General features: G+C 47.2%; 1 protein-coding gene across 1 annotated transcript in view; it reads right to left on the bottom strand.

Annotated features, from left to right (window-relative positions):
- The window catches only part of SLC18A2 (solute carrier family 18 member A2), a gene marked incomplete at both ends in the record, with an annotated part of 40,078 nt that overhangs the window by 6,076 nt on the left and 7,955 nt on the right, over positions 1-26,047 (bottom strand). The window contains 12 exons of the mRNA XM_080694552.1: positions 1,215-1,348; positions 1,472-1,591; positions 3,252-3,315; positions 4,297-4,348; positions 4,535-4,613; positions 13,097-13,192; positions 15,366-15,426; positions 15,496-15,539; positions 15,615-15,704; positions 16,355-16,447; positions 16,729-16,812; positions 17,080-17,138. Coding sequence (XP_080550678.1) covers positions 1,215-1,348; positions 1,472-1,591; positions 3,252-3,315; positions 4,297-4,348; positions 4,535-4,613; positions 13,097-13,192; positions 15,366-15,426; positions 15,496-15,539; positions 15,615-15,704; positions 16,355-16,447; positions 16,729-16,812; positions 17,080-17,138 — 976 coding nt within the window. The remainder of the gene's footprint in view (positions 1-1,214; positions 1,349-1,471; positions 1,592-3,251; positions 3,316-4,296; positions 4,349-4,534; positions 4,614-13,096; positions 13,193-15,365; positions 15,427-15,495; positions 15,540-15,614; positions 15,705-16,354; positions 16,448-16,728; positions 16,813-17,079; positions 17,139-26,047) is intronic.

Here is a 26,047-nt window from a genome sequence, read left to right as displayed (position 1 = left end):
AAGAATAAAAAATAGGGCTGGGGGTGGAGCTTGGAGGTAGAATGCCCCTGGGTTCCATCTCCAGTACCAAAAAAAAAAAAAAAAAAGAAAGAAATTAAAAAAAGCTAATCATTTAGGGTACAAGACCAGCGCCCAGAGCTTGATGTACTTTTAAGACATGGTGAATGAATGAATGGATGAATGAAAAGGATCCCTCAGACAGACAGGACTACACAGACCCTAACTTTAGGGTCTGTCTTTAAGTCCACTTTGGGGAAAACCACCAAAGGACAGGTCAGGAAATGCTGAAGCAGTAGGACCCATTCCCTCCAGTTGTCAGAAGGAACCACCGATGCGCTTCTAAGCAAAGGAACCTCACATCTGTTCCTAAACACAAAGGAACCTCACATCTGTTCCTAAACACAAAGCCCATTTCCTTCCGTACATCACATTCACCCTCCATCCAAGGCCTCTCCTTTCAGCTGGATGCGTATTTACCAGCACTCGATGTCTGGAAACCCAGCAACACTAGCTATGAACAATTATCAGAAACACAGAGCATCTTGCTTGGGAAATACCTTAGAAAAGGTAAAATGACCCAGACATTTCAAATTGAGAACCAGTAAGTTTGAACTCATTGAAAAGAGAGACCCTTTATTCTCTATATCCTGCCTGTGGCTGTGATTCTGGCTATGCTGTTATGAATTAAATGGTCCTACACACTCACATGTATACTATATGGTGGTTTTACACACACACACACACAAAAAAAAAAAAACCACCCAAAACTAAAACCTTTTCTGGATTAATAACCTACAGTAAGGACCAAGACTCTAAAACTAAATACTGTAAGGATTAGAAAAAAGACAGCAAACAGCAGTGCAAATGGTTTATTTTGGAATTAGTCCCCAGTACTACACACTTACACACACACACACACACACACACACACACACACACACACAGCTGTACTGATGCTAATCTATGTACAAAAATAATTTCACCCTTCAAGTTAAAAAAACATACTATGTGAAAGAAATAACCGTAAAAGTAGCAAAGATAAAAGAAGTAACTGCCCAGTGTGGAACGAATTAGAAAGGGCCCCTCACCATTCATGTTTGAAGGCTTCTGCCCCAAAAGAGCAGAAACATATTTCACAAAGAACCATGAGAAATTATCCAGAGGGCCATACTAAAATGACAAAGAAATGCTCCACTGCATTCTAAATCTCTTACCATTTTCTCTTCCTTGGCAGGTGGACTTCGAAGAAAAAAGCAGAGAGGGGAGAAAAGGATATCGATGATGCCAATAATCGTCATGAGCCACGGGAAGCCAATTGCCTTTGCAATCGCGCCGCCAGCAGAAGGACCTTTCAGGAAACAGAATTAGGTAAAGCACTCTCTGAGTGTCTCATAACCCAAAGTGCCGGGATCTCAATAGTCTCTGGGAAGTGTGATCTGTCCTGCGTTGAGGTAGAAGCCGGTGTTCTTACCTATAGCATATCCCATGCAAAATGCCACATCTGCAATTGCGTACACGCTCCCGTAGACGGACACATGCCGCAGGTCCACCAGGTAGCCCATGATGGGCATCATCGACGAGTCAACCATCCCTGTGGACAGTGAAGGACACAGCGTAGAGAAAATTGGGGTCAAGCAAAGATGGGCTGAAAGTCAGTGTCCTAAATTCACTATGATGCCAGCTCACCCCTCCCCCACTTGCAGTGCCACCGGCAGACGCCTGGCAGTGAACTTTTCACTGAGGATGGTCAGGGGAAGGTGGCCGTGGTTGGGAGTGGAACTCAGGGCCGCGCCCTGCGTCCCTGCTAGGCTGTTTGCTCGCCCTCCACCTCGCCTTGGCCTCCTGGTCAGCCTGGGCCATCTTTTGGGTGCTGGTGCCCTGTTCTGGAGACTCACGCTGCTGTTCCTCAGGTCCAGCACTTGAAGTCGCAGGTCACAACTGCGTGGAGCCCCACCTACATCCTGTTGGCGCTTTCCTGTGTCACGATATTCTCATCCACCCTGTCCCTTGTCACCTGGAGTGCCTACACATCTCATTCAGCCTCTTCCCCATCCACACTGAGCCTCACACATAAACCATGGGCATCGCCAAGGAGGGGAAGTACCAGGGAGGACTAGAGGGTGCCGAACACAAGAGTCAGAGATCATCCAGCCCTACGAGTAACACAAAAACCCAAAGAGGCTGGCTTGTTTCATTGGCTAAAACCAACAGAAAGACAAGTATTAGAATCTCTCATGTCCTGGAACGGCAGGGGACAGGTACTATAAAGAAGAGTATGTGCTCAGAGTCCTGGGTTCACACGCCTGGCTGGGAAGCATGGGTGTGACCTCTCTGAACACTCTTTCCCATCTGCAGAGGGGGCGATGATGACCGGTGGCAGTGAGGACCTGGTGGAGTACTCAAGTGTTAGTTCCCTCCCTTCCTGGAGGCAACAGCAGGCAGAGAGAGAAATTTCTTTATTTCAAATAGAAATATTTGCTAATCGCCTAATATGGGTCAGAGGCTGGGGATTAAGGGATGATCTGGTGATGAGCCGAGAGCTGCAGAATGAATTACAATTTGGACTAGCACTGTGGAGGTGCTGACCTTGTCCGGATGTACAGATACCACATGGACCTAACCTCATCTGAGGTCAGAAAAGGCTCGATCCTTCTTTCTACTCTACAAATAACTAAATTCCTGCCCTTGTGGTGTGACAGGTTTGGCATTTACTTTTATCGTGGCCAATCAGCATTTTACAAATGAAAAACAAAAGTAGACTCTTTATCCAAAATACCAACAAGATCTTTCCTAACATTTTATAGTTTCAAAGACCGGTCCACGTCTTTGCCTATGAAAACCTCTGCATACAGTGGGTCAGCACTACATCGGTCTTGCTTTTTCTTTACCAAACCCTATAAAGAAGAGAGTTTGTCCCCCAGCCTCCTCTGGGAAGGTCTGTTCACAAACACAAACCCCAGAAAACGTGCTATGCCTGAGGGAGTCCATGTTTGCCCAAGCACAGCAGTGCTTCTGTAAAGATCAGGTTTTAAGAATACTGGTTTTGAGGAAGTAAATAAGGAGGATGAGTTAGCAAGTATCTTTGTGTGGACGGTCTATGGGCTGCATTAAGCGGGGTTTCCTGCAGCCTCTGCTCAAGCTTCTAGAACTTTAGGCTGAGTGACTATGGTCTGCTTACTCTACCAGAGTAAGAAAATCTCTCCTAGAGGGAAATCAGTTTGACATTTAGGCACAAGCCTCTTGTGACTTACCAATAGCAAAACCCACTCCAAAGTTGGGAGCTATGAGCCCATAAATGTTTTTTGCAAAAGGAATCTGTAAGAGAAAATAAGTGTTATGCTAAAATAATTAGATATCTACCTTTAAGTCATCTTGAAAAAGTCTTAAGAAGATGTTTTCTCAGTGTCTGGTATACCTGTTCCCTTCTGGAGGAACTCAAAGGAGGAAGAATGGGGCTTGTCATCCCAGTCTTTAAAAGTCAAAGCTCAAAGCCAGTGTTATGATCACCATGAAAATTGGTTAACTGCCATCTGTGGAGTGGTCAGTCAAGTCCACCCTCCATGCAGGACAAGGACAAGAAAGTCTCATGCGGGGCAGATACTGGCTGTTGGTAGAAATGTTTTATTCTGGAAAAACATCTTGCTATCATTTCAGCTACTTGCCCTAAAGTGTTTAAAAGAAAGGGGAAGCTGACCATGGTGGTGCACACCTGTAATCCTAGTACTTGGGAGGCTGAGACAGGAGGATTGCAGATTCAAGGATAGCCTCAGCAACTTAGCAAGACCCTGTTTAAAAATAAAAATAAAAAGGTCTGAGGGTGTAACTCAGAGGTGAATGTCCTTGAATTCAATCCTCAGTACCACAAGAAGAAAGAAGAAAGAAAAAGAAAGAAAGAAAGAAAGAAAGAAAGAAAGAAAGAAAGAAAGAGAAAGAGGAAGGAAGGAAGGAAGGAAAGAAGGAAGGAAGGAAGGAAGGAAGGAAGGAAGGAAAATGTGGAGGGAAAAAAGGTAAACTATGTATTGAAAAGGCTTTTGTCTTAACTAAACTGTGTAATAAAAAGTTTACCTTAAGGTAAACTATGTAATAAAACATTTTCTGACCTAAAATAAAAATACACCCTTTGGAGAATCTTGTCTGAAAAGTGTTTTAAGATGATGAAAAAATTAGAATAAAATGAAAAACAAAGCAAAACTAAGGATCGACAATGCCAAGCTGCTGTCATGCCGTGCGGTGAGACTAAGACGGACGTCTTAGTGGCTGACCGTCCCCATACGTCAAATGCCATCGCTTACTCACACATAAAATGCTGATTCCGACAATTATCATTCCTAGAAGAGCACAGAGCCACCTATCAAGAGAAAAACCACATCAATAAATGAGCACTTAGGGTTGTTGTTTTCCCCAGTACACATTTTCAATAGGAATCAAAACAATTACTTGTAACAGCTAAGGTAGAAATGCTTGGCTTTTTTTTTTTAAGAACCACATTATCGATATAACGGAATGAATGAATGCTATTTTCATTTCATCTTACCTCCCCATTTTGTGTGCAAGTATCCCAAAAATATTGGTTCCAATGAGATAAGAGATACTTGCCGGCAAGAAAGCAACGCCTGTAAATTTATGAAAAGGACATCTTATCAGTACTGAGAGCAGTCACATGTTAGAAAAACTAATAATCACAGACGCCACAGTGCTGATTAGAGCAGATGAAATGAAGCCCGGGGCCTGCACCCAAGCAGCTAATATCCGGTGCCCGACAGCTCCAGCCCGGGCCCCACATGGCTCATCCATCCCTCAAAGCTGCTGAGCGGCACCAGCAATGAAAACTGTCTCTACCCGCAGGTTCATCTCGCCTCCATCTCTGTCTGGTGCAGATGTTACACATGGACCAGTATGGACAGCTGTGGGAGCCCAGGAACAGGCACCTATGTGTGCCAGCATCACGTCCTCCTCCTCTTTACCATTCCATGAGACAAAAGTAAGATGTGGTCATTGAAAGAATTAGGGGAAATTGAGAGAGGAAACAAGAGAGCAGTTAAGATTATCAAAACCCCATCACTCTGCTGGTCACCACGGTTATGGTCCTTGTAACTTTATACGCATCTGTGTGCGTGCGCACAGGATTTTGTGCATGAGAATGGGATTGTGCTATATCTACTGCTCTATCTACATCCTGCTTTTTTCAATTTGCCTTCTGAACATCTTTTCATATTAAAAAAAAAATTAGGTAGTCATTTTTGTTGGCAAAGTCATATGTGACTATGATCTTGTGCCCAAGGTTTAATCTGTCCTAGGTAGAAAGCGTGTATCCCCCTGGGTTCTAAAGAGTCAGAGTGATTTCTTGTTGGTAGGACAGTGGTTGCCTTGACCAGGCCCCTGACCTGGACAGGAAAGCCCAAGAGAATCAAACCAGGCTCGGCCATCAGTAGCTGTGTCCATTTCAACTCATTTAAGAATGAAAGAACAGAGCCTGGCATGGTGGCACACACTTGTAACCCCAGCATTCGGGAGGCTGAGACAGGAGGGTCATGGTTTGAGGCCAGCCTCAGTTACTTAGGCTCTTTGCAACTCAGTGAGACCCTGTTTCAAAATAAAGAATAAAAAATAGGGCTGAGGGTGCCTCTCAGAGGTAGAATGCCCCTGGGTTCCATCCCTAGTACCACAAAAAGAAAGAAAGAGAGAGAGAGAAGAGAAAAGAAAAAGAATGGCAGAACAACCTCATTAAGAGAAGCTACTTTTCAAATTCTTAATAATTTTAGCATGTGCATGTGTGTGTGTTTTCTTGAAATCAGGTACACCAGCTTTGGATCCAAGCCTTTCCCACAAATGGTAAAAGTTGTTTTGTTCTCAATAATGATCACATCCAATATGAGGTGGTCAGCGAGTACCTGCTACATTTCAAAGACAGAATGGCTTGCGGCCTTTCTGTTCCAGGCAGCTCACGAGCACACAAATGAGCACGTGTGACCTTTTCCCTTTAAAGACAAGGCACTAATATAAGCCATCAAACCCTAAGAAAGGTCGAGCCTCCAACACAGTACGGCCTTCAAGATGATGGGTTCCATGAGCAAAATTCAAAACCAGATCATTCCAGGCCCAGGGACCCTAGGAAGTAATAATAAAGAGCAATCTCATTCTTGTCCTAAGGAATCATTTCCATCATGCTTAGCAATATGCAGCGGCCAAAGAATTGCTCAGTGTAATCTGATTCAGCAAACATTTATTGATAGCCATGTGCCCAGCACAGCACCGGCTTGCGAGAAGACAATGACAATGTGGCCCTTGTCACCATTAAAATGTCTTCAAAAGAATCAGGCCGGGTGCGGTGGCACATGCTTGTATGCCCTTCAGGTCCAACCACAGTGCTATGCAAACCCCATCTTCCCATTTCTCCCCAGGCCTGCGGGCCTCGCCCATGCTGCAGTGAGCTCCCCGTGGCCTCGCTCCATGGCGACAGCAGGTGCTCAGGGCACAGCTGGCCGTCAGGAGGAAAGAGCCTATCGGCACCGTTGTGATGTTCAGCCTCTGCTCACCAGGGCTCCCACCCGGCCACAACCATGGAGCCACAGCACCTGGAACTCAGTGGCCCTCAGTGTCTCAAATGGCTGCCCATCTGGAGTGCAGAGCCCTCAGCCCAAAGTCACGAGAGGCGCCTTCTCACTTTGCTTCGAGACCCAGGCGGGGGCCACGACTCTTCTAAACAGTCACTTCCCAGTTAGCTCCAACACAGGAAAAGTGTACTGACTTCAGGCCCTCAGTGATGCCCTCTGACCTCCATCCACCACAGCTGCCTTGCATCCAGGGCCAAAGGAGGATGGCTTCAGCCTCCCCCCAGCCTGGCCACCAGCACAAGACCCAGCCACCCTCGGCCTCCTCCAGGGGAGAGCTCTGGGGCTTCCGGTGGCTCTCTGGTAACAGGGCACCCACCAGCTCTCCTCAGGTCATTTCTCTACTTGGGGGCTTGATGCCTAACACCCACGCAGCCCCCAATCCTGGCTACACAGATGACTGAGACCATCCGAAGATGCAACAGGGGACCCAAGGCATGCCACAGGGCTTCTTGCGGCTCGGGCTCCTCGGTTACTCACCTCCTGGCACAGCCCCCTCATTGCCAGGCCACAAGAGGCTTGTAGAACATGGGTGCATCACCCCACCGGCCCCACCCAGACTGTGTAGGAAAGCTCTGTTAACTGCACCGTGATCCCTTCAGGCCCTTGTTTCTGCCCCTGGAGAGTTTTTTGAATCGGTGACCTACTGACTAACTTCCTCTCTCTTCCACATCTGTGTCAGCTACAAACCCAACAAGATTTCATTCTAGGACATTTCCCAACTCAACTAGAAGAGGAAGTGTTGGCTGGGTCGATACATGTGCCCAGGAAGACACACACACACACACACACACACACACACACACACACACCTCTTCCTGACAGGGAATCCCAGCAGCCTCCTCCTTCATTTCTGATGGCGCCACAGAGCTCACCCCAGGGAACTCTTTGATCCACTCCCAATTCTTTACATAAATCCTGCCTCTGCCCACAGCCTGGATCAGCAAGTCAGGGAAAGGCTGGAGCCATCTTGAAGCCCCGGGGGCTAGACCTGCACCCCAGAGTTTTTGGTGGGAATGTGCTCTGGGGCCCCTTCTAAGCTCTTCATGACCCCTCCCTGAATGTCCCCAAGGGCCCGGCCAGGAGGCAGAGCCCAGAAATGGTCTCAGGTCGCCCTCCCCTGAGCCCTCACATACTGGAACCATGGACCCTCAGTAGTCCTGTCTTCTGGTACCCTGCTGGGCTGCCACAGGGCGAGCCATGAGGTCACAGCTGTCTAGGATCAGAAAAAGCCCCTGCCTGGCAGGCTGTTGACCCTTCCCCATCCCACACTGCACGGCCGCATCTCATTCAAGACAGGTGGGTCAGAAGCAAGAGAGTGGCTCCATCTTGCCTGGGGCCTGCTCAAGGCCTGAGCTTCCCCTTGGACTCAGAGCCCCAAAGCACAGAGGTGCCCAGAAGTCACCTAGCCTAGACTTCTGACTAGAACTTGAAGTACAAACAAGCACCATGAAATGATTTGCTCACCTCCAACCCAAACTCCGGGCCTCCCTGCCAAATGGAAGAAGAGGACGCTGGGGCCCAGGCTGGCAAGGGGCCTCTGCAACGTGAATGGGGAGCCATCTTTATTCCCCCTGAAAACTATGGCCAAGCTGGGCATGGTGGTGCACACTTGTAATCCCAGTACTTGGGAGGCTGAGACAAGAGGATCACAGGTTCAGGGCCAGCCTCAGCTACTTAGTGAGGCCCTCCGCAACTTAGTGAAACCCTGTTACAAAATAAGGAATAAAAAATAGGGCTGGGGGGTAGGGGAGTAGCTCGAAGGTAAAATGCCCTTGGTTTCAATCCCCGGTACCGCAAAATAACAACGACAACGATGGCCAGAGCCACGGCATCCAACAAGAGTGGTCACCTGCCGCCCACGCAGCCAGTAAGATCATCTGGCTCTGACTTTGCGTCCTTCTCCAGAACCAAGGAGCGTCACATACAAGCAGAATAGCCCTGTCTACGTAGGATCGTAGGAGCGTGGCAGCAAGAGGCTGGGCTGCGGGGTTTCCAGGGAAACGGCTGTGGCCTCTGTGCACTGGGCCCTCTGTACGTCAGCACCTGTGATGTCCCCAAGCTCGGGGGCCTGAGGGGCTGCAGGAGCCACGGCCCCACGCTGAAGACACCCACACACAGTTGCTTGTTTTCCCTCACATTACAGCTGAGGAAACACGTATAGAAATTAGATTTCTCGACCTCTGAGGTAAATGGAAATATCCTCGGCAGTGGGAACGTGCGGCACTCGTCAGACAAACACCGGCACGTGACCAGCCTGCAGGATCTCCAGGTGGCATCTGGCAGCCTGGCTCTGCTATCTCACCCGCGCGGCCCAGGGCTCCTGGCTGACCTTAAAGACTTTATGAAGGAAGCCTCGGGCGGTGTCTGGAGAGGACAAGCATGGAGGGCTGAAGTCCCTGCACAGGCCCAGGGCACATTCAATTAGGATCATAAGTCGGTTAAGCGGAGACATCAGAGACACTGGAAAAGCTTTGCGGCTGAGCGCGTGCAAGAGGTGAGTGCAGTGAGCCGCGCCCCTCACGCTCTTCCATGACTTTTTTTAAAGACTTTGAAGGTCCTTGGGTTCCCTCTTCTGTTTTGACTGCCAGGAAGTTTGGAGCTATGGTATTGAAAATGCTAGCCCAAGTCAGAACCAAGAAGCTCCCTGTGAAGTGTCCACGTGTGAGCTGGACACCTAGATATTGACTATCTAGGATGGATAGTCAGTAAGTTCTTAAAGAAACAAGTATATGTGCAGGGACTAGCCTCCCAAGTGTTTTTTGTTTGTTTCTTTGTTTTGTGGTGCAGGAGATTGAGCCCAGAGGCATTCTGCCTCCAAACTATACCCCCAGTCCTAATTTTTATTTATTTTTTTATTTTGAAACAGAGTAGCTGAGGCTGGCAGTGAACGTGCATGCCTCCTGCCTCAGCCTCCCAAGAACTGGAATTAGAGGTGTGTGCCGCAGTGCCTGGCTTAGCCTTCCAGACATTAAGTAACATTCTGAAGTCCAGAGATTTGACAGCGAGGTCCTGACACAGGAATGACAGGCAGATCAATGGAACAGAAGAGAGAATCCAGAAATAAAAACCACATGGCCATTCAGAGAACAAAGAAGATAGGAACATCAGAGACCTCCTATAAAAGTGTCCCTGGGACAACAGAGGCCAATCAGAAAAAAACAAAAAAACAAAAAAAAAACAAAGCACCACATCCCTAATGCCTATGTTAAAACAAAATTAACTGCATCAAAGTTAATCATTTTAATCTAAAAAATCATGTGTTAAAGAAAAACAGAGTTGTTGTTTTTTTTAATAATCTTGGTCACGGGGAAGGCCTTACAGAGCTAGACCTGAATTGGCAACGATGAGAAAGAAGGCTGTTAAATCTGATTGGTGACACTTTAAGCATCTGAGCACCCAAAATAGAACCCATCAAGTCAGAAGACATACCGAAAAGCAAGGGCTGTCTCTGCAGAACTTCTGATGAAGGACTAATATGTTATATAGGAAGAACGCTTCACAAGCAAAGGGCAAACAACTCGATAGAAAAATGGACCAAGTATATGAGTAAGACATCAGCTAATAAGTATATGAAAAGATGCTCAATTTCCCTTAATAGAATTAAGACGAGGCCCCTTTCTCACCCACCCGTTGCTGGAGAGACGTAACAGCTGTGTGTGTCCAGGGCTCCCCGGCGCTAAGCATCCATTCGGCTTTTAGGATTTTGCCCTGCAGATGTATTTCCAAACATACAGGGAACGCCCGTGAAGGATCGTCTCTGCAGTCCGGTCTCTAATGACACAAACTAGAATAAACACAAATGCCCCAAAATAGGCATAGGCTGAAATTTTATGGCATAACCTTAAAAAAGAACAATATGCTCTATCAGAAATGAATGATGAACTTGCAGTCAACCAGGGCAGATGGAATCCATGGGTCGTACGTCACTCCCACCTGGATTTCCATGTAAATGTTAGTAAAAGAAAAAATGGAAGTTCTAGACACACGTCTCCCCTGCCCCACCCCATGGCTGCTTAAGAACAGGGGGTGTAGGCAGAGAGAAGGAGCAGGCAGGGGAAGAACAGTGAGGACCTGCAGGATGCTATGTGTGTCTCTTCCACCTGCACGTGGAGACACCAGCCAGAAGCCTGTGCTGCAGAGTCTAGAAAGTTCAGGAACCAAGGAACAAGAGGATTGGAAGAAGGTCGGCTAAGAGTTGAAGCTGGAAATAGGAAGGCTTCTGTGAGAAAAGCTGGACCCCAGACCTTTCATCCTTCACTCTGGCAGGAGGCAGCTTCTCTAGATAAGCTGAACTAGAATGGGTTGGGGCGACCAGGGCCCCCACCCACATGGAGGCCACCAGAAGCAGCATGGAAGCTGGGATAGAATCCACATCATCCTATGAAATGTCCAGAGGGTGTCAACTCAACAAGCACCAACACACACACACACACACACACACACACACACACACACACACACACACTCAAGGTAGGCACAAAGAGGCTCTTCAAATTTAAGATACGAAGCTGATGTGGTGCTACACATGTATAATCCCAGTTACTCAGGAGGCTAAAACAGGAGAATTACAAATTCGAGATTAGCCTGGGTAACTTAATATGACCCTGTCATGAGATTGTAAAGATTTTTAAAAGCATGGGGTAGACAGACCACTTGGCTGGCACGGGCAAGCGCTGGGTTCATCCTAGCACTGCAGAAACTAAAATATGACAGCACCACTTGACAAAGTTCAATAGGTCATTTACAAATTAATAAATGAAGGGCTAAAGCCAGGCATGGTGGTGCATGTTTGTAATCCCAGTGCTTGGGAGGCTGAGAGAGAATCACGGGTTCGAAGCCAGCCTCAGCAGCTTTGTGAGGCGCTCAGTAACTTAGTGAGACCCTGCTTCCAAATAAAATAGAAAATAAGTCTGGAGGTGTATCCCGGAGGTAGAAGGCCTCTGGGTTCCATCCCCAGTACACACACACACACACACACACACACACACACACACACACTAAATAAATAAATAAATATAAAAAATAAATAAATATTTAAATATTTAAATAAATAAATGGCAAAAGTGGAAAAGCAGGTAAGAAAGTAAAATTGACAGAGGTCCAACATCCAACAGTGTGATGAATAAAAGAAAAAACTGAGTGGGGAGGAAGTTAGTGAAAATCATCATGCAAAAGGGGTTTCCAGAATGAAGGGTGCCGTCCCCAAGTGCAAGGGCTGACCCCAAAAGTGCCCGGCACAGTGGAGGGAACGGAGCCCACTAGGGATTAATCACAGACGCTCCTCGCCAGAGAGGAAGACGGCCCCTCGGGCTGCAGGAAGCAACCCCAGGGCTAGAACACCATGCAATGGTGGCTTCAGAACTCTGAAGGAAATGATTTCCAAGCAGGATCACAGGTGCAGACTAAGTCAGCCAAACAGAGGGAGGAGACGTTTGCAGATAAGTCGGATCTCAGAGAACTTCGCAGACCCTGCACCCTCTTCCCCAAAGCTGCTGGAGGACTCACTCCCTCCTGGTGAGGGCGGGAACCAAGAAAGGATGGAGGAGAGAAGGACACAGGAAACAGGGCGGCGAAGAAGATGCCCAGAGCACAGGGAGGAAGCCCCAGCGCGGCTTAGGGAGCCTCAACTGGAGAACTGGGCCAGAGGTCCACAAAGGAGTGAGCCTTGAAGAGGCCAGGCTGGCCGATGGCCTTGGCTGCATTGAAAGGATCTTTCTTCTCAGCCAGAGTGTCTGGGATAGGTTCCTACATGCTGCATGAAGATGAAGGAAAATGACAGGCAATTATTAACTTCAGAAAACGCAAGTTCATAAAAAACATAAAATAAAATAAACACAGCATCCTACAAAACTCAGCCTCGAACAATATTTACAGAGTTACAATCATGTCAATGCTGGAATTGCAAACAGCACCAAACCCTCTATATACTATTTTCCCTGCACATACATACTTATGATAAAGTGTAATTTATAAGATAGGTACAAGCCAGGCACACACCTCTAGTCCTAGAACTTGGGAGACTGAGATAGGAGGATCACAAGTTTGAGGCCAGCCTCAGAAACTTAGGGAGACCCTATCTCAAAATTAAGAAGGGCTAGAGGTATAGCTCCGTGGTAGAATGCTTCTGGGTTCAGTCCCCAATACAAAAACTAACTAAATAAAAATAAAATAGGTACAGTAAGAGATTATCAATAATGATAATAAAATAGAACAATATAACAATACAATAAAAGTTATGTCCATCGTCTCTCTCAATCTCAATATCTTGCTATACTTTCACCTTTTCACTTGAAGCATCCCTCAGAGACGATACAAAACTCAGAGTCAAGATAGACCCCAAAGTTGCCCCAGACACTGCATTAAGAGTCAAACAGAAGAAATCGCTTTATCACCCCGATGTGGCAGTTCAGTACAGCTACATCCACAGGATCCGTCCTGGTAACAAAAGCTCTAGAATCAGAAGAGCCCGGCCGAGTCCTTACCCAGCTGCCACTTCCGGGAACACATGGTCTCCATCATCCAGATGGGCAGGGCCGGCTCCAGCATGGCGATCCCCATGTTCGCAAAGCAGATGGAGCCTTTGAGAGGAGGAGAGGGTTAACAAGCTTCTTCTACCTCACACCATGAGTGTCTCCACTGTCTCCAAACACAGTTGGACTCTAGGGCTCTGGCTCATAACATCTAGGACCTCCCCCACTCCCGTAAGTAAAAGGTAAGTAGCAAGCCAAAGAGATAGAAATGGGTGGTTGTTGTTGTTATTATTATTATCATTATCATTATCATTATTATTCTTATCATTATTATTATTGTAGTAGAACCCCAGAGTCATAGAGTTAGAGTTTAGAACTGGAAGGAGTCTTACAGATCATTTGGTTTAACCTACTTGTTTGAGGCCACCCAATAGCCAGGCAATTTACAGAGCGCACAGGGTACCAGGCAGCCTGAGGCTCCTGCGACTCTGTTTTCTTTTACAATGAACAGGAACATGTCTAATGATGTCCTGAGATGCCATAAAATCCAAGAAGGATGACTGCTGTTGGTACAGGTGTGCTACAAAGGGATCTTTTTTTTTAAATCAACTAAACATATAGGGTCTCTATGCAAATATTCTTTATCACTCCATTAACTGGACCTTTTGTAAATACAAAACCATCTGGAAAAAGATACACGGAGCAGTTCTCCATTGTGCTGGGGGCCTCCTGCGCTCTGCTCCCTGGAACCTGTCATTTGCTAGAGCAAATTCAGAGAACTCTATGCAATCATGGTGCAGGTGTGTGTATAATGAGGAAAGATTTTCCTCGTTCTCTGTGACATTTAAAGGCAGAACATGTAAACGACTGGATTCTTCTCCCCTCCCCCATTTTTATCCTCTTCCTTCTCCCTGTCCCTGAGCTTTGAATAGTCTGACATGTTGGGTAGACCTTTGTATTTCCTTCTAACAATGGGGCCCAGGCAGTGAGGTTCCAAGAAATCCCAGGCAGGAGGGGTCCAAGTTTCCTAGCCCCGCCCAGAAGTGTCCAAGGTTTGTGGTGTCACATCTCTGGGGCTCCACTCCCCAACACACCCCTCTCGTCCCCATTAGGATGCCAGGGCTCCAAGGAAGCTCAGCTGTGGGGTGTAACCTGCCCTTTGCAGGGCTCTCCACCTACATGGAGAGGCCTCTGCTCCCCAGCTAAGCTGCCCTGACCACATCTAAGAGTAGAAGGGTTAAGCAAAACCAGCCTGGGGCTTCCAAAAAAGGCTGATTTAAATATCCTTAGGGAGGCAGGGCCCAGTTCTCCCAGGCCCTCAGCCTTCTCAGGGAGTGTGAGCCTGCTTGGACTGAGCTGCCCGTGGCTGGATCTGCCCCACACTGCAGGGCCACACCAGAGAGCGGCAGGCACCCAGGCCCTCTGCAGGCCTGACACAGGGCCACTGACCTGGGCACTCAGGGTCAGGCTGGCCCATCACCAGGCAGCCCCAGGCTGGGAGGCATGTGGCCTGCTGCCATGCCGCCTGGATGACCTGAGACATCATTGCTTGGGTGAATGTAACCTCTTCTCCTTCATGGGAGCCACCGAGCTTGCTTTGAGCCCATCTAGGCCATGCTTCCCAATGACCTCTCTGCGGCTCTAAGGCATGCAGGAGGAGTTATCTTCTAGACTCAGCTGTCTGTCTCCATTCTTACAGAGTGGACTCAGAATGCCCACTAAGACCTCCTGCCATGCAAGTCTTTACAGAAAGTTCAAGGCCAAACAGTAGCAGCCTGGCCCTTCACACAAAGGGAGCGAGCAGGCTTGGCTCTGAGCAGGCCCCTGCGGCTGGGCATTCCCATGGCCGTCCACTGCCCTGGCAGCTCTGCAGAGCATGTGCACAACACTCAGACTTGCCCAGGTGAAGAGCAAAACAGAAAGAAGGCCTTGGCTGAGAGTCAGAAATCTCTTCTATTGTGTGAGTATTAGGGGGGTTCTAGGGACTGAACCGAGGGGGTTTTACCTCTGAGCTACACCTCCAGTCTTGTTTTTATTTTTTATTTTTATCTTAAAACAGAGTCTCACTATGTCGCTGAGGTCCTCACTTAAGTTGCTGAGGCTGGTCTTGAACCTGCCATCCTCCTGTTTCAGCCTTGCAAGCTCCGGGATTCCAGCGGTGCACCACCACCTTTTATTCTCTTCTATGGATCCAATTCCCAGCAGCAAAATGGAAACTGACACCTGTCACCCACCCCCACCTCCAGGTGGGGCCTCGATTGAGCGGAACCAGGGACCCTACCTGCTGCGATGAGGATGTACGGGTCTTTCAGCAGCGTGGTGAGTGGTGTCCCCTTCTGACTCTGTCAAGAAAAAACAGAGGTCAGGGGAGTCTCCACGGCAGGGCCCTCCCTCCGCCCCCAGCTACTCACCTCTGGCTGCACTTTGGACGGCTGGAGCACAAAGAGTTGAATAACTACAAGGGAAGGAACGCGGAGATCAGGTATGGCTACAGCGTGACCCACCGCCGGCGCCCACAGGCCTCACTCACCTCCGTCCAGGAGCACAAAGGCGGCCAGCACCAGGAATGGGGCCGTCTTCCCCACGAACTCGTACAGCACGCTCCCGAAAGGGGGCCCCACTGTGGGGAGAGGAGGCCTCAGCCCGTGGGCACCCCTCGCCTCTAGGCCACCCATCTGTTTCTTGCGTTTCCCCTCTGTGGTAGTCCCAAAAATGTTTGGGGTGCAGACCCTACATTATATTTAATATTCGTTTGCCTTGGCAACTTCCAAAGGCCATGAGGGGGGGGGGGCTCTGTTCTGTGGCAGAGGAAAGAGGGCACACAGGCTCCATTCCTCCAAGACCCATGCAGGTGGGGACTGCGGGCTCCAAAATGAAAGCCAAGTCTCCTCCTGGGAGGCTGTCTGTCCCCTGGCCTGGCCAGGAGGTCAGCAGGCAGATGGGGTAGGCAGACATGGAAGTCTGGAGGTTCTCTCAGATCATAACTCACAGAATGTTCGAGAGAAGAAGGGGTAAGTCAGACCACCCCACTCAGCTTTTGTTCTGCATTTGGGCCAGGGGAGGTTTGGGTCAGAGGCCAGCAGAGCCCAAGTGTCCCCAGCCCAGGACTCTTCCCACCATTTTTTCAAGTCCCCAAGGAAGCAAGAAACAGAAAGGGGAGAGCTGGGGAATCTGTCAACAGGAACACGGCGTTGGCCCTAAGGAAGCCAGGGCCACTGGGCGAAGACTCCACCGCCCATCACAGGCAGCCCGCATGGTGCCCTTACCCACCTAAGACGCCCATGGCCAGGCCTCCCAAAGCGATGCCCATGGCGTTGCCCCTCTCCTCGTCATCTGTGTACACGCTGGCCAGCATGCCCATCCCTAAATAGAGAAGACGTGGTCAACAGCCAGGCTCTGGGCACCACCAAGAGTCGGCGGTGATTCGCCCTCCCTCCCCAGACACACCAGCGATCTTCCTGAACCTGGGAGACAAAGTGGGACAGGAGGCCAAGCACAATCCAGGAGGACAGTGGGCGTCTTCTCCCAGAGGCCTTGCTGCCACCACCCATGTCTCGGGCCCTCGAATCAGGTCAGCTAACTGCGCGAGGGGCTGGCCAGAGCGATTCCAGGGCCCTCCCTATGCCAGGTGCTTCCATGCCTACCGGCTACAGAGGAGCAGGAGGAGCCGATGCCCTGCAGGGACCTGGCAATCAGCAGGAAGGCGTAGCTGCTGGAGAAGGCAAACACTGCAGAGAGAAGAGGCCCAGGTCAGCGTTAGGGCCCGGCCCCTGATGGCGGGACAGGATGGGACCGGGCGCGTCTGCGGTCCTCCTCTAGCCAAAAGGGCATTCTGCTGTTTACAGTGCGACACCTTTCCTCCACGAAGCCCTCTTCCATCCACACCATTCTGGTTGCCAATACCACCCCCCTCCAGGGAATATTCGGTTCTTAACTCATGGGTGGCAGAACACATTCCCAAAGCCACGCTCAGAAGGCGAGCGTGAGACACTTACTGATGGTCGATAGAAACATGATGCAGAATCCCACAAACATGGGAATCGGGTAGCCGATCCTACAAAACACAAACATCACAAACACCTGTTGGCGGCTGGGCATTTTTCTTAGGGTTCCCATTGATTCTTTTCCTGGCTTTCCTTTGGGATCAGAAGGATAAGTGTTTGGTCAGCTCTTGTAAAAATTCATATCCTTGGTGCTTTGTACGTGACTTTTTTGTGTTTGACTGTCTTGGAGCGTGAATACATTTATGGACTGCTACTCTAAACAGAAACTTCACTGGAATAAATGTTAACACCATATTGGCAAGCAGTTCAGAATGGGTCCAAAATACACCGCCCCTATTGCCATCATTTTTTATTACGTCTTTAATTACAGCCATTCCATTACATTCCCAAGAGGACAACTGCAGTCAGCGGGTTCTCATAAAAGGCATCAAGTGTGTGATGGGCAGCAGAGACGACTGCACTGTGTCCGAGAGGCATGAGGAAGTTCAACCGTCTGCTTTCCTGTTGACCCCAGTGGGGCCAGCCTAGAAAGACAGGTCTCGATTTCTGTGTAAAAGCTCAAAATCCAAATTTTTCTGTAAGACCACTGCCCACACAGGGCTCGGCACCATACCACAATCTGGCTGGACAGGTGGCCCCACCCCTAACCGCTCAGCCCCACAGAGACCACCACCCACCTTCCAGGACCAGAACATAGAGAATGTTAAACTGTGCCCAAGACACAGAAGGTGCTTTGGAAATTTCATTTCCTCCCTCAGTCTCCTCCCTTTTCTCCCTCTATTTCAGCTGAATGAAGCAGACAGGTAGGGAATGAAGACGCGGTGGCTTCCAGGCTCCTCTGCCTAAGAAGAGGGGTGGCGCTCGCTGACCCTTTGCTCTACTTTAGGTTTATTCCAACCCAGAATATCTCAGAGCATTTCTAGACCTCTTCTCCTCCAGCTCTGGACCCCCAGGAGGTTGGAGAGGGACCAGATGAACTTATGAAGGCAGAAGGGCCATGCTGAGCCCAGGCACGCCTGGAAGGGCTCTCCTATTCCAGGCTTTCAGAAGATGTAACAATCACAGCCCCTTCGCTTAAAGGCTACACCCAACCCTCTAGCTCTTTTTTATTTTTGTGGTACTGGGAGTGAAACCCAGGGCTTTTCTACCTCCAGGCTATACTCCCAGACCTATTTTATACTTTATTTGGAAACAGGGTCTCACTAAATTGCTGAGAGCCTCACTAAGTAGCTGAGGCTGGCTTCGAACCTGTACAATCCTCCTGTCTCAGCTTCCCAAGTACTTGGATTAGAAGTGTGCGCCACCCGACTTTATTATTTATTTATTTATTTATCTATTTTGAGTCTGGAGATAGAACCCAGGGGCATTCGACCTCCCAGCTACACCCCTGCCCTATTTTTTATTCTTTATTTTGAAATAGGGTCTCACTAAGTTACGGAGGGCCTCACTAAGTAGTTGAGGCTGCCCGTGAACCGCGATCCTCCAGTCTCAGCCTCCTGAATGTTGGGATTACAAGCGTGAGCCAACACGCCAGGCTGAAATCTCCAGCTCTTACACCACCAGTTCAGTGGCTTCTGAAAAGCAGATGATCACCTTCCCTGTTTTACAGGTGCAGAAACCGAGGCATGCAGTGACTTGCCCCATGCCATTTCATTCAGGCCATGCTCTCCAATCCAGGGGGTCCTTGCAAACTTTACCACCTCCCCCAGTAGCCCAAAGGCAGATGTGGCTTCAAAGAAAATCATTCCAAAAGTTCTCATGATCATAGTCCTAGTTTTTAAAACACGTTCATGTGCATCCAGAAACCAAATACCAAAAATACAAATAGATCTCAAGATTTTGGCCCATCTCCAGGCAGCCGGGGGCCCCTCCCATAAACCTTGAGAAGATTCCTGGGTATAAACCGAGATGAACTGATAATTCACAAAAGGGGGCTCCAGGCAAGTCAGCTGGACAGGAAAGGCAGGTGAACCCCACTGCATTGACATGGTCATCCGAGGGCAGCTTTTCTGGGCTCAGCCAGCCAGAGCTGTGTGTGCTCCTTAGTACTGAGGACAAGAGAAGCCCAATACCAAGGTCTTACAGGGAGCGGCCAGGAAAAATCCAAGAGGCCCAGAGAGAACTTGTGGGTGGTTTCTTATCAGTAACTGGGCACACCCCAGGAAAGAATGGACAGGAGGCCACACTCCCAGGTGCCCAGATACACAGGCTTCTCATCCCTTTCGATATGTCTTTGGGAAATCTCGGCCTGGCCATGCCAATATACATGTCAAAGCCATTGGAATTAGGGGTAACGCCCCCTTCAGCAGTTCTTCACTTTAGTTATTTATAAGGTCTCCCCCTAAGAAGGGATTTACAAGAAACAAGTTACCTACCTAGTATTTCAGATCAGCCAAGCTACCAATGTCTGATGCCAGGTCAAAAACAGGCTCTTTTAAGCCAGGCGTGGCGGCACATGCTTGTAATCCCAGCACATGGGAGGCTGAGACAGGAGGACCACAAGTTCTCAGCCAGCCTCAGCTACTGAGTGATGTCCCCCGCAACTTAGTGAGACCCTGTTTCAAAATAAAGAATAAAATAGGGCTGAGGGTGTAGCTTGGAGGTAGAATGCCTCTGGGTTCAATCCCTAGTTCCACAAAAAAAAAAAAAAAAAAAAAAAAAAAAGGCTCTTTTGAGCCTTGAGGGATCCAAGGATTGGAGATAATATGTAAATTCCTGCAAATGGCATGATTCTGTCTTATTTGGATTTCACATTTTGGACTAATAGCAAAACATTGTATGAGGCTTTAAAAGAAACAGAGACAGGACCTTTGACTTGGGCCTCAGAGTGGCAAACTGCATTTGGGAAGTTAAAACCTCATGATAGCCTCTGAACTAGATCTGCCCAACTTTAAAGGAGTTCAAGCCAGGCATGGCGGTACACAGCATTTGGGAGGATGAGACAGGAGGATCGGTTTCAAGGACAGCTCAGCTACTTAGTGAGGCCCTCTGCAATTCAGTGAGACCTGTTTCAAAGTAAAGAACAAAAAATAGGGCTGGGGGTGTAGCTAGGAGGTAGAATGCCCCTGGGTTCCATCCCCAGTACCACAAAACAAACAAAACAAAACAAAGGAGTTCAAAGCACACCTGGTTGAGAAATAACAGCTGGCCCTGGGAGCATTCCATAGGCATGAGACAGTGCAGCCAGTCGCCCGCTTGCCAAAGCAGCTGAACCACACAGCAGAAGGTTCACTTCTCTGCTGCTCAACAGTAGCTGCCACCTGTGACTTACTACTGCAGGCTGAGGGGTTTACTCTAGAGCAACCCATCACTGTGTTAATGCCACCACTTGTTAATTCCACCAAGTCCAATGGGGAGATACCAGGCCATCCTAATAGATAATTCAAACGTCAGCCTTAAGACTGTGTCTGAGCTGGGTGTGGTGGTGCACGCTTGTAATCCCAGCATTCGGGAGACTGAGACCAGAGGATTGTGGTTCGCAGACAGCCTCAGCTACTTAGTGAGGCCCTCTGCAACTTAGGGAGACCCTGTTTCAAAATAAAGAATAAAAAAATAGGGCAGGGGATGTAGGTCGGAGGTCAAATGCCCCTGGGTTCCATCCCCAAGCCTGCAAAAAAAAAAAAAAAAAAAAAAAACTGTGTCTATGCTAAACACAGTGACTCTTGCCAGCCAGTGATAAGTCAGTACAACATGACTGCTTGAAGGTCTCAAGCACTGCTTCCTCTAGGAGGTTGAACTTATTTAATCCGCCTATAGCAGAGCCAGACTGGGACCATAACACTGATGGGGCAGCTTCATGTACAATCGCCAAAGGATAGCTGGATTTGCCATCATCACTGGAGAACAGATGCTGGAAGCTGAAACTCTGCCACCTGGAACATCAGTCCCAAAGGCCAGACTAATGGCTCTGATGAGAGCTCTTAGACTGTCCAAAGAAAAAGTGACTCAAGCCATGAGCAAGGCATTAGACAGCTAATGGAAACTGCATGCATCCTGGAAGCCCCAATCTGCTGCGAAAATGAAAAAGATGGGTCATACTTTAAAGAAAGGAATTGCTAGATTATGTCAAGAAACTTCCTTACAGTGAGATAAGATGGAGCCAACTGCTTCCCCTCTGGAACCAGATTGACCCCAGAAGTGGGCTTAAATTAAGCACCCATAAAATAATGCAAGAGAATCTTTTCCTGGTGCCCAGAGGGAAGGGAATGTGTGATTATTGCAGGAAAAGTACTAGATTGGTACAGTATGTACAGATATTAACCGCTGTTCATGAGCATGTTTTTTTCCAAGTCCCTACCAAGGTTGAAACAACCTTTTCACCCGTTCAGGAGAAAATCAAAAGGAAGAGTATATGATCTCCTACATTTTGGTTACAGCGTTAACATTAAGTTTTTTGGTTCTATTTTTTTTCCTCTTTTGCTCTTCTTCTGCTTATACTAATTTTGCTTTTCAAGGTTGTTTGGAATTTGATATTTTAGTCAGTCCTAGCTGAAATGTAAACACCTTTAAATTAACCCTTTGAGTCATTTGAGGCTAAAACCAAAGCAAACTTGTGCCTCTTAAAACCCAGGCTTAGATAGATAAGACTTAAACAGGTAGATGATCTTAATTTGTTTCTTGTTTTGCTATAAAATGTCATTTTGATGCCTTGTTATGGACAGATATAGACTATCCCTTTAAGAGCTCAGGGTTGATATAGTTAAGTCATGAGGGTTATAATCTCATAAGTAGATAAGTTTACTTTAATGGATTTATCTGGTGGTAGCAGGTAACAGGGTATGACTGGAGAAAGTGGGTCCCTGGGGGTGTGGCCTTGGGGATTACGTATGGTCCCTGATCTCCTCCTGTGCTCTCTCTGCTTCTGGCCTCCGTGGTGTGAGAGAAGAGCTCTTGCTCTCTATTTCTATTTCCAAGTGCCATGTCCTGAGACCCACAGACCTCGGCCTAACCTGAACTGAACCTGGAATCTCCAAAGAAACTGTGGGCAAATAAATCTTTCTTCCTCTTAAGTTGTGTGGTCAGGTTTTTTTGGCTATAGCACTGAAAATGTTGACAGAGACACCTCTCTATCTCTCTTTCCATTGAGAAAAAACAATTTTATCTAAATATAAAAAATTTTAAGTATTAATTCAAAATGTAACTGTAAGAAAGGAATTATGGCAGAAAGGAACCCGTATGTGGGAATGAAAGACATGTGAAGAAAGTCCACAAGCATGAGGATTTGGGGTAAGGAAGGTTTCAAATATTTGGGGGATAACAAAGATCTTTGTATGGAAAAATAAAGTTTATTCCAAAGACTGTCCCAAATGTAAGAAAAAAAAAACACTAAGGAAAAATCAGAAGTTAGTTAAACCTCAGTCGCAGAGAGTTCGAGTAAGTCACAAAATGTTTGTGGAGAATGAAGCTTATAAAAGAAATTTTGCAAGTGTGATAAGGTTGGTTATGTCCTTTAAAATTATTTAAAGGCTTTACAGTGAGGTTTTATTAAGATAATTTCCTTTGTTTTCTGCTCTCTCTGTTTTCTATAGTCATCTTAGACTATACTTATAGTCATCTTATACTAGGCCATAGATTCCAAATTTCACTTCAAAATTAAAATTAACTTCTATGTAACTGTATATTTGTGTTTCACAAGTGTAAAAATCTTCTCCTCTTGAGATTTTATAAGTCCAGGATCACCAGATACTATGAAAAAGAAAGATTAGCATCTATGAGTCCTGTTCCAAATTTTAAAGACAAAAGAACCTGTTTATGCTAAATTAAAAACGACATGCTTGGTTAATAGATGACTCTACTGAATATGTAAAAAACAGAAAAAAGAATAGTCTCATTAAAAAAAATTGTATGCTATGCTCCAGGCTTTGTGCTACAGGACTTTTCACAATACAATGTTACACACACACACACACACACACACACACACACACACACACACTGTTGCAAATGGTTTGGCAACTTCACTTCCAGTTTAAAATGCCAATAGGCTGAAGGTACATGGTAAAGAATTATGGGGGGGGGGGAGCATTGGCAAGGTATCTGGGTTATTGTACAATATACTAATGTGTTCATTTTTCATGTTCATGTAGATGCCCAGTGAGCACACCAAAAGTGTCAGTGACTGCTTAGAAAAATAGATCCATAGGCAGCAACTGCCTATGGATCATTGTGTTCCTGGTCATGTCCTTCAGTGATGCTAATTGTAACCTAACCATCATCAAGTTATAGATGATTATAGACATGAAAACACACAAAATCAATCTTCTGTGGTCCCCTAGATCATCCAGCTCCAATGAGACCTTAACTGCCCCAGCTCTAGTATGCCCCCTCTGTTTGCAGGAAGTAGCTCTGAATGGCCATCGACCCATTTCCCTAGCAGCAGTTAGATACCTCATTGGAAGGGCTGGGAGGAGGATGAGGACTTAGATCTTGGGTAAGCAGTAGAGGAACATGACCCTGGAAAATAAAAGTTACAGAAGACAACAACAACAACAACAACAACATCCACATCCAAGCCTCTTTGAGAAGAAAGAGTAGCGATGGACTATTCCCTCTTTGACTATCCTCAGATGAAATGCAGAGAACTCTTCCAAGTTGCTGTAACCATCCTAGTTGTTGTTACCCTCAGATATATGTCTTTCTGTTGGCTTCTCTGTCACATTGTTTTCTTTTTGTAACTGTATAAGCAAAACTTTAGAGATCCAGGAGAAAAAAATAGGAGCGGAGGGTAAAAACTTTTCATTCTAAGAATCTCTCTGGATGACCATTCCACAGATATGAAAGATAGATCCGGGGGTGGGGGGGATATAGGGAGGGCATGCTTCTGACCCTGGCAGCTAACAGATGACCTGTTTCAAAGCTGACTTTTTTCTCCTCCCCTTCTCCTTTATCCCTTGTTAATAAATAACATGATTTTGTCAATTTACTGACCAAAGGGGTGAAGACCTGGCACCTGTGGGTCTAAGAACTCACTCAAGGATGATGTAGACATGAATTATGTCTCATAAGACATTCACATGGCCCTGGAGAACTAACTCTTTTATTGGGAAGGCATATTGGAACCCAGGGGCATTCTACCCTGAGCTACATCACCAGCTCTACTAAGCTGCAGAGGGCCTCACTAAATTGCTGCAGCTGGCCGCAAACCTGAGATCCTCCTGCCTCAGCCTCCCAAGTACTGGGATTACAGTTATGTCATCATGCCCAGCTAGGAACTAATTCTTAAATGGGAATTGACTGCTTTGTTCAGGGAGAATCCAGGGCTTGTTCCTGAATGCTTAAGTTCACTGGTGTCTCCGATTTGCTCGAAAATCAACAATTTTCTTTTTCCTTCTTCCCAAAGGCTTGACCCAATGATTGGATTTGGCGAACTGGGATTCAGTCACAGGTCTCCATCCTCAAACTCCTCCATCTCCTCTGGGTCACTGAGCAGTAGGCAGAAGGACACCAAAGCCCTTTCTCCTGCCTACCATGTCTCCAAAGTGGACCAGTACTCAGCTGACATTAGTCATAACCATCTGAGTTGGCCTCCTGTCTCTATTCAGTGCCATCTCAATTAAAGCACTAGCAGAGCTAGACTTGATTCAGTGAACCTTTAACCAAATGTCCCATTATCGCCCCCTCATGAGTCATCCCTGCCTACAGTCGGTCATCCTCCCTGAAGCATCAGGGAGCAGTTCACCCTGTGTGAATAAGACTTAAAAGAATCACATAATTGGGTTCCCAGATAACGTGTAAAACAATAAAATTTATGCTCATTATATACACGTAGCCAGTGGAGCAACCTCAGGTGCCCTTCAATGGCCACTGATAATTGCCCCTAATGCCCACTTGACAATTTATTCACTCATGCTACTACTAAGTAGCTCGTCTTTACCATAGAGAGTAAGGTCCACTCTCTTTTCAACTTGCTAAGACCATGGTTCCCTCTACCATGGCCAGTGATTTTCAAAAGAAAGGACAGAGAGTAAGGACCCACATAGGAGTCAAACCATCACCAGAGGAGACAACAAAACAGGCTCCCTTTCTGCTCGCTCATTCCCACAAGGTAGGACAGAAAATAAATGTCAGGGAACAGAATGAGATTTTAAGTTTTTCTCCATGTAATAGGAAGTGGTTCAGTCATTTATTAAGTGAAACAAAATTCTTAGGGTTATCCCCTAGGTTGGCTGGCCTTTTACACCTAGGAGGTGTATGCAGAAAGAGACATGGGCCATGGAGTTCTGACTTTCCTGTGTCTGAGCCTGTTTCCAAACAACACAGTCTGCACCCACACGACTGCTCTAATTTAAAGCGAAGACCCAGTCAATCCCTCCTGGCTCTCTAGGATGGGAGACTACTTTCCAGAAGAGCGAGTTCCCCTGTCCACACAAGAGCTGAAAAGGCCATTGCTTATTCCTACAGAGCCCACTTCAGACAACTCACTGCAGCTAGAGAAAAAAACCAACGCTGTAGATTTCGTCAAGATTTCCTGCCCTGTAGCTTCCTTCTTGTCATTCAGATGCTTGCTAAGATTCGTGTGGAAAAATAACTGCTTTCAAATACACGAGGTAGCTATGGAAATAAATTAAGCCACTGATGTTGGCTTGATAAAAAGCAGACCACCCAGACAATGACAAGCAGAGGAGGAAGCCAAGAGGGACACCCCCAGCCATGGAGTTAACTCTTTCCCAAGCCAGCCCAATGGTTTGGAATACCTTTGGGTTCTTTTTTTCTTTTTTCTTTTCTTTTCTTTCTTTCTTTTTTTTTTTTTTTTTTTTTTTTGTTGTGATGTTGAGGATGGAACCCAGGGGCCTTCTACCTCCAGGATACACTCCCAGACCTATTTCATATTTTATTTGGAAACAGGGTCTCACTAAGCTGCTGAGAGTTTCACTAAGTAGCTGAGGTTGGCTTGGAACCTATGCGCTCCTCCTGTCTCAGCCTCCCAAAGCACTGGATTAGAAGTGTGCACCACCACACC

Source organism: Muscardinus avellanarius (assembly GCF_963383645.1).
Source record: "Muscardinus avellanarius genome assembly, chromosome: 4".
Taxonomy (NCBI): Eukaryota; Metazoa; Chordata; class Mammalia; order Rodentia; family Gliridae; genus Muscardinus; species Muscardinus avellanarius.
This window is presented reverse-complemented; position numbering and strand designations above follow the sequence as displayed.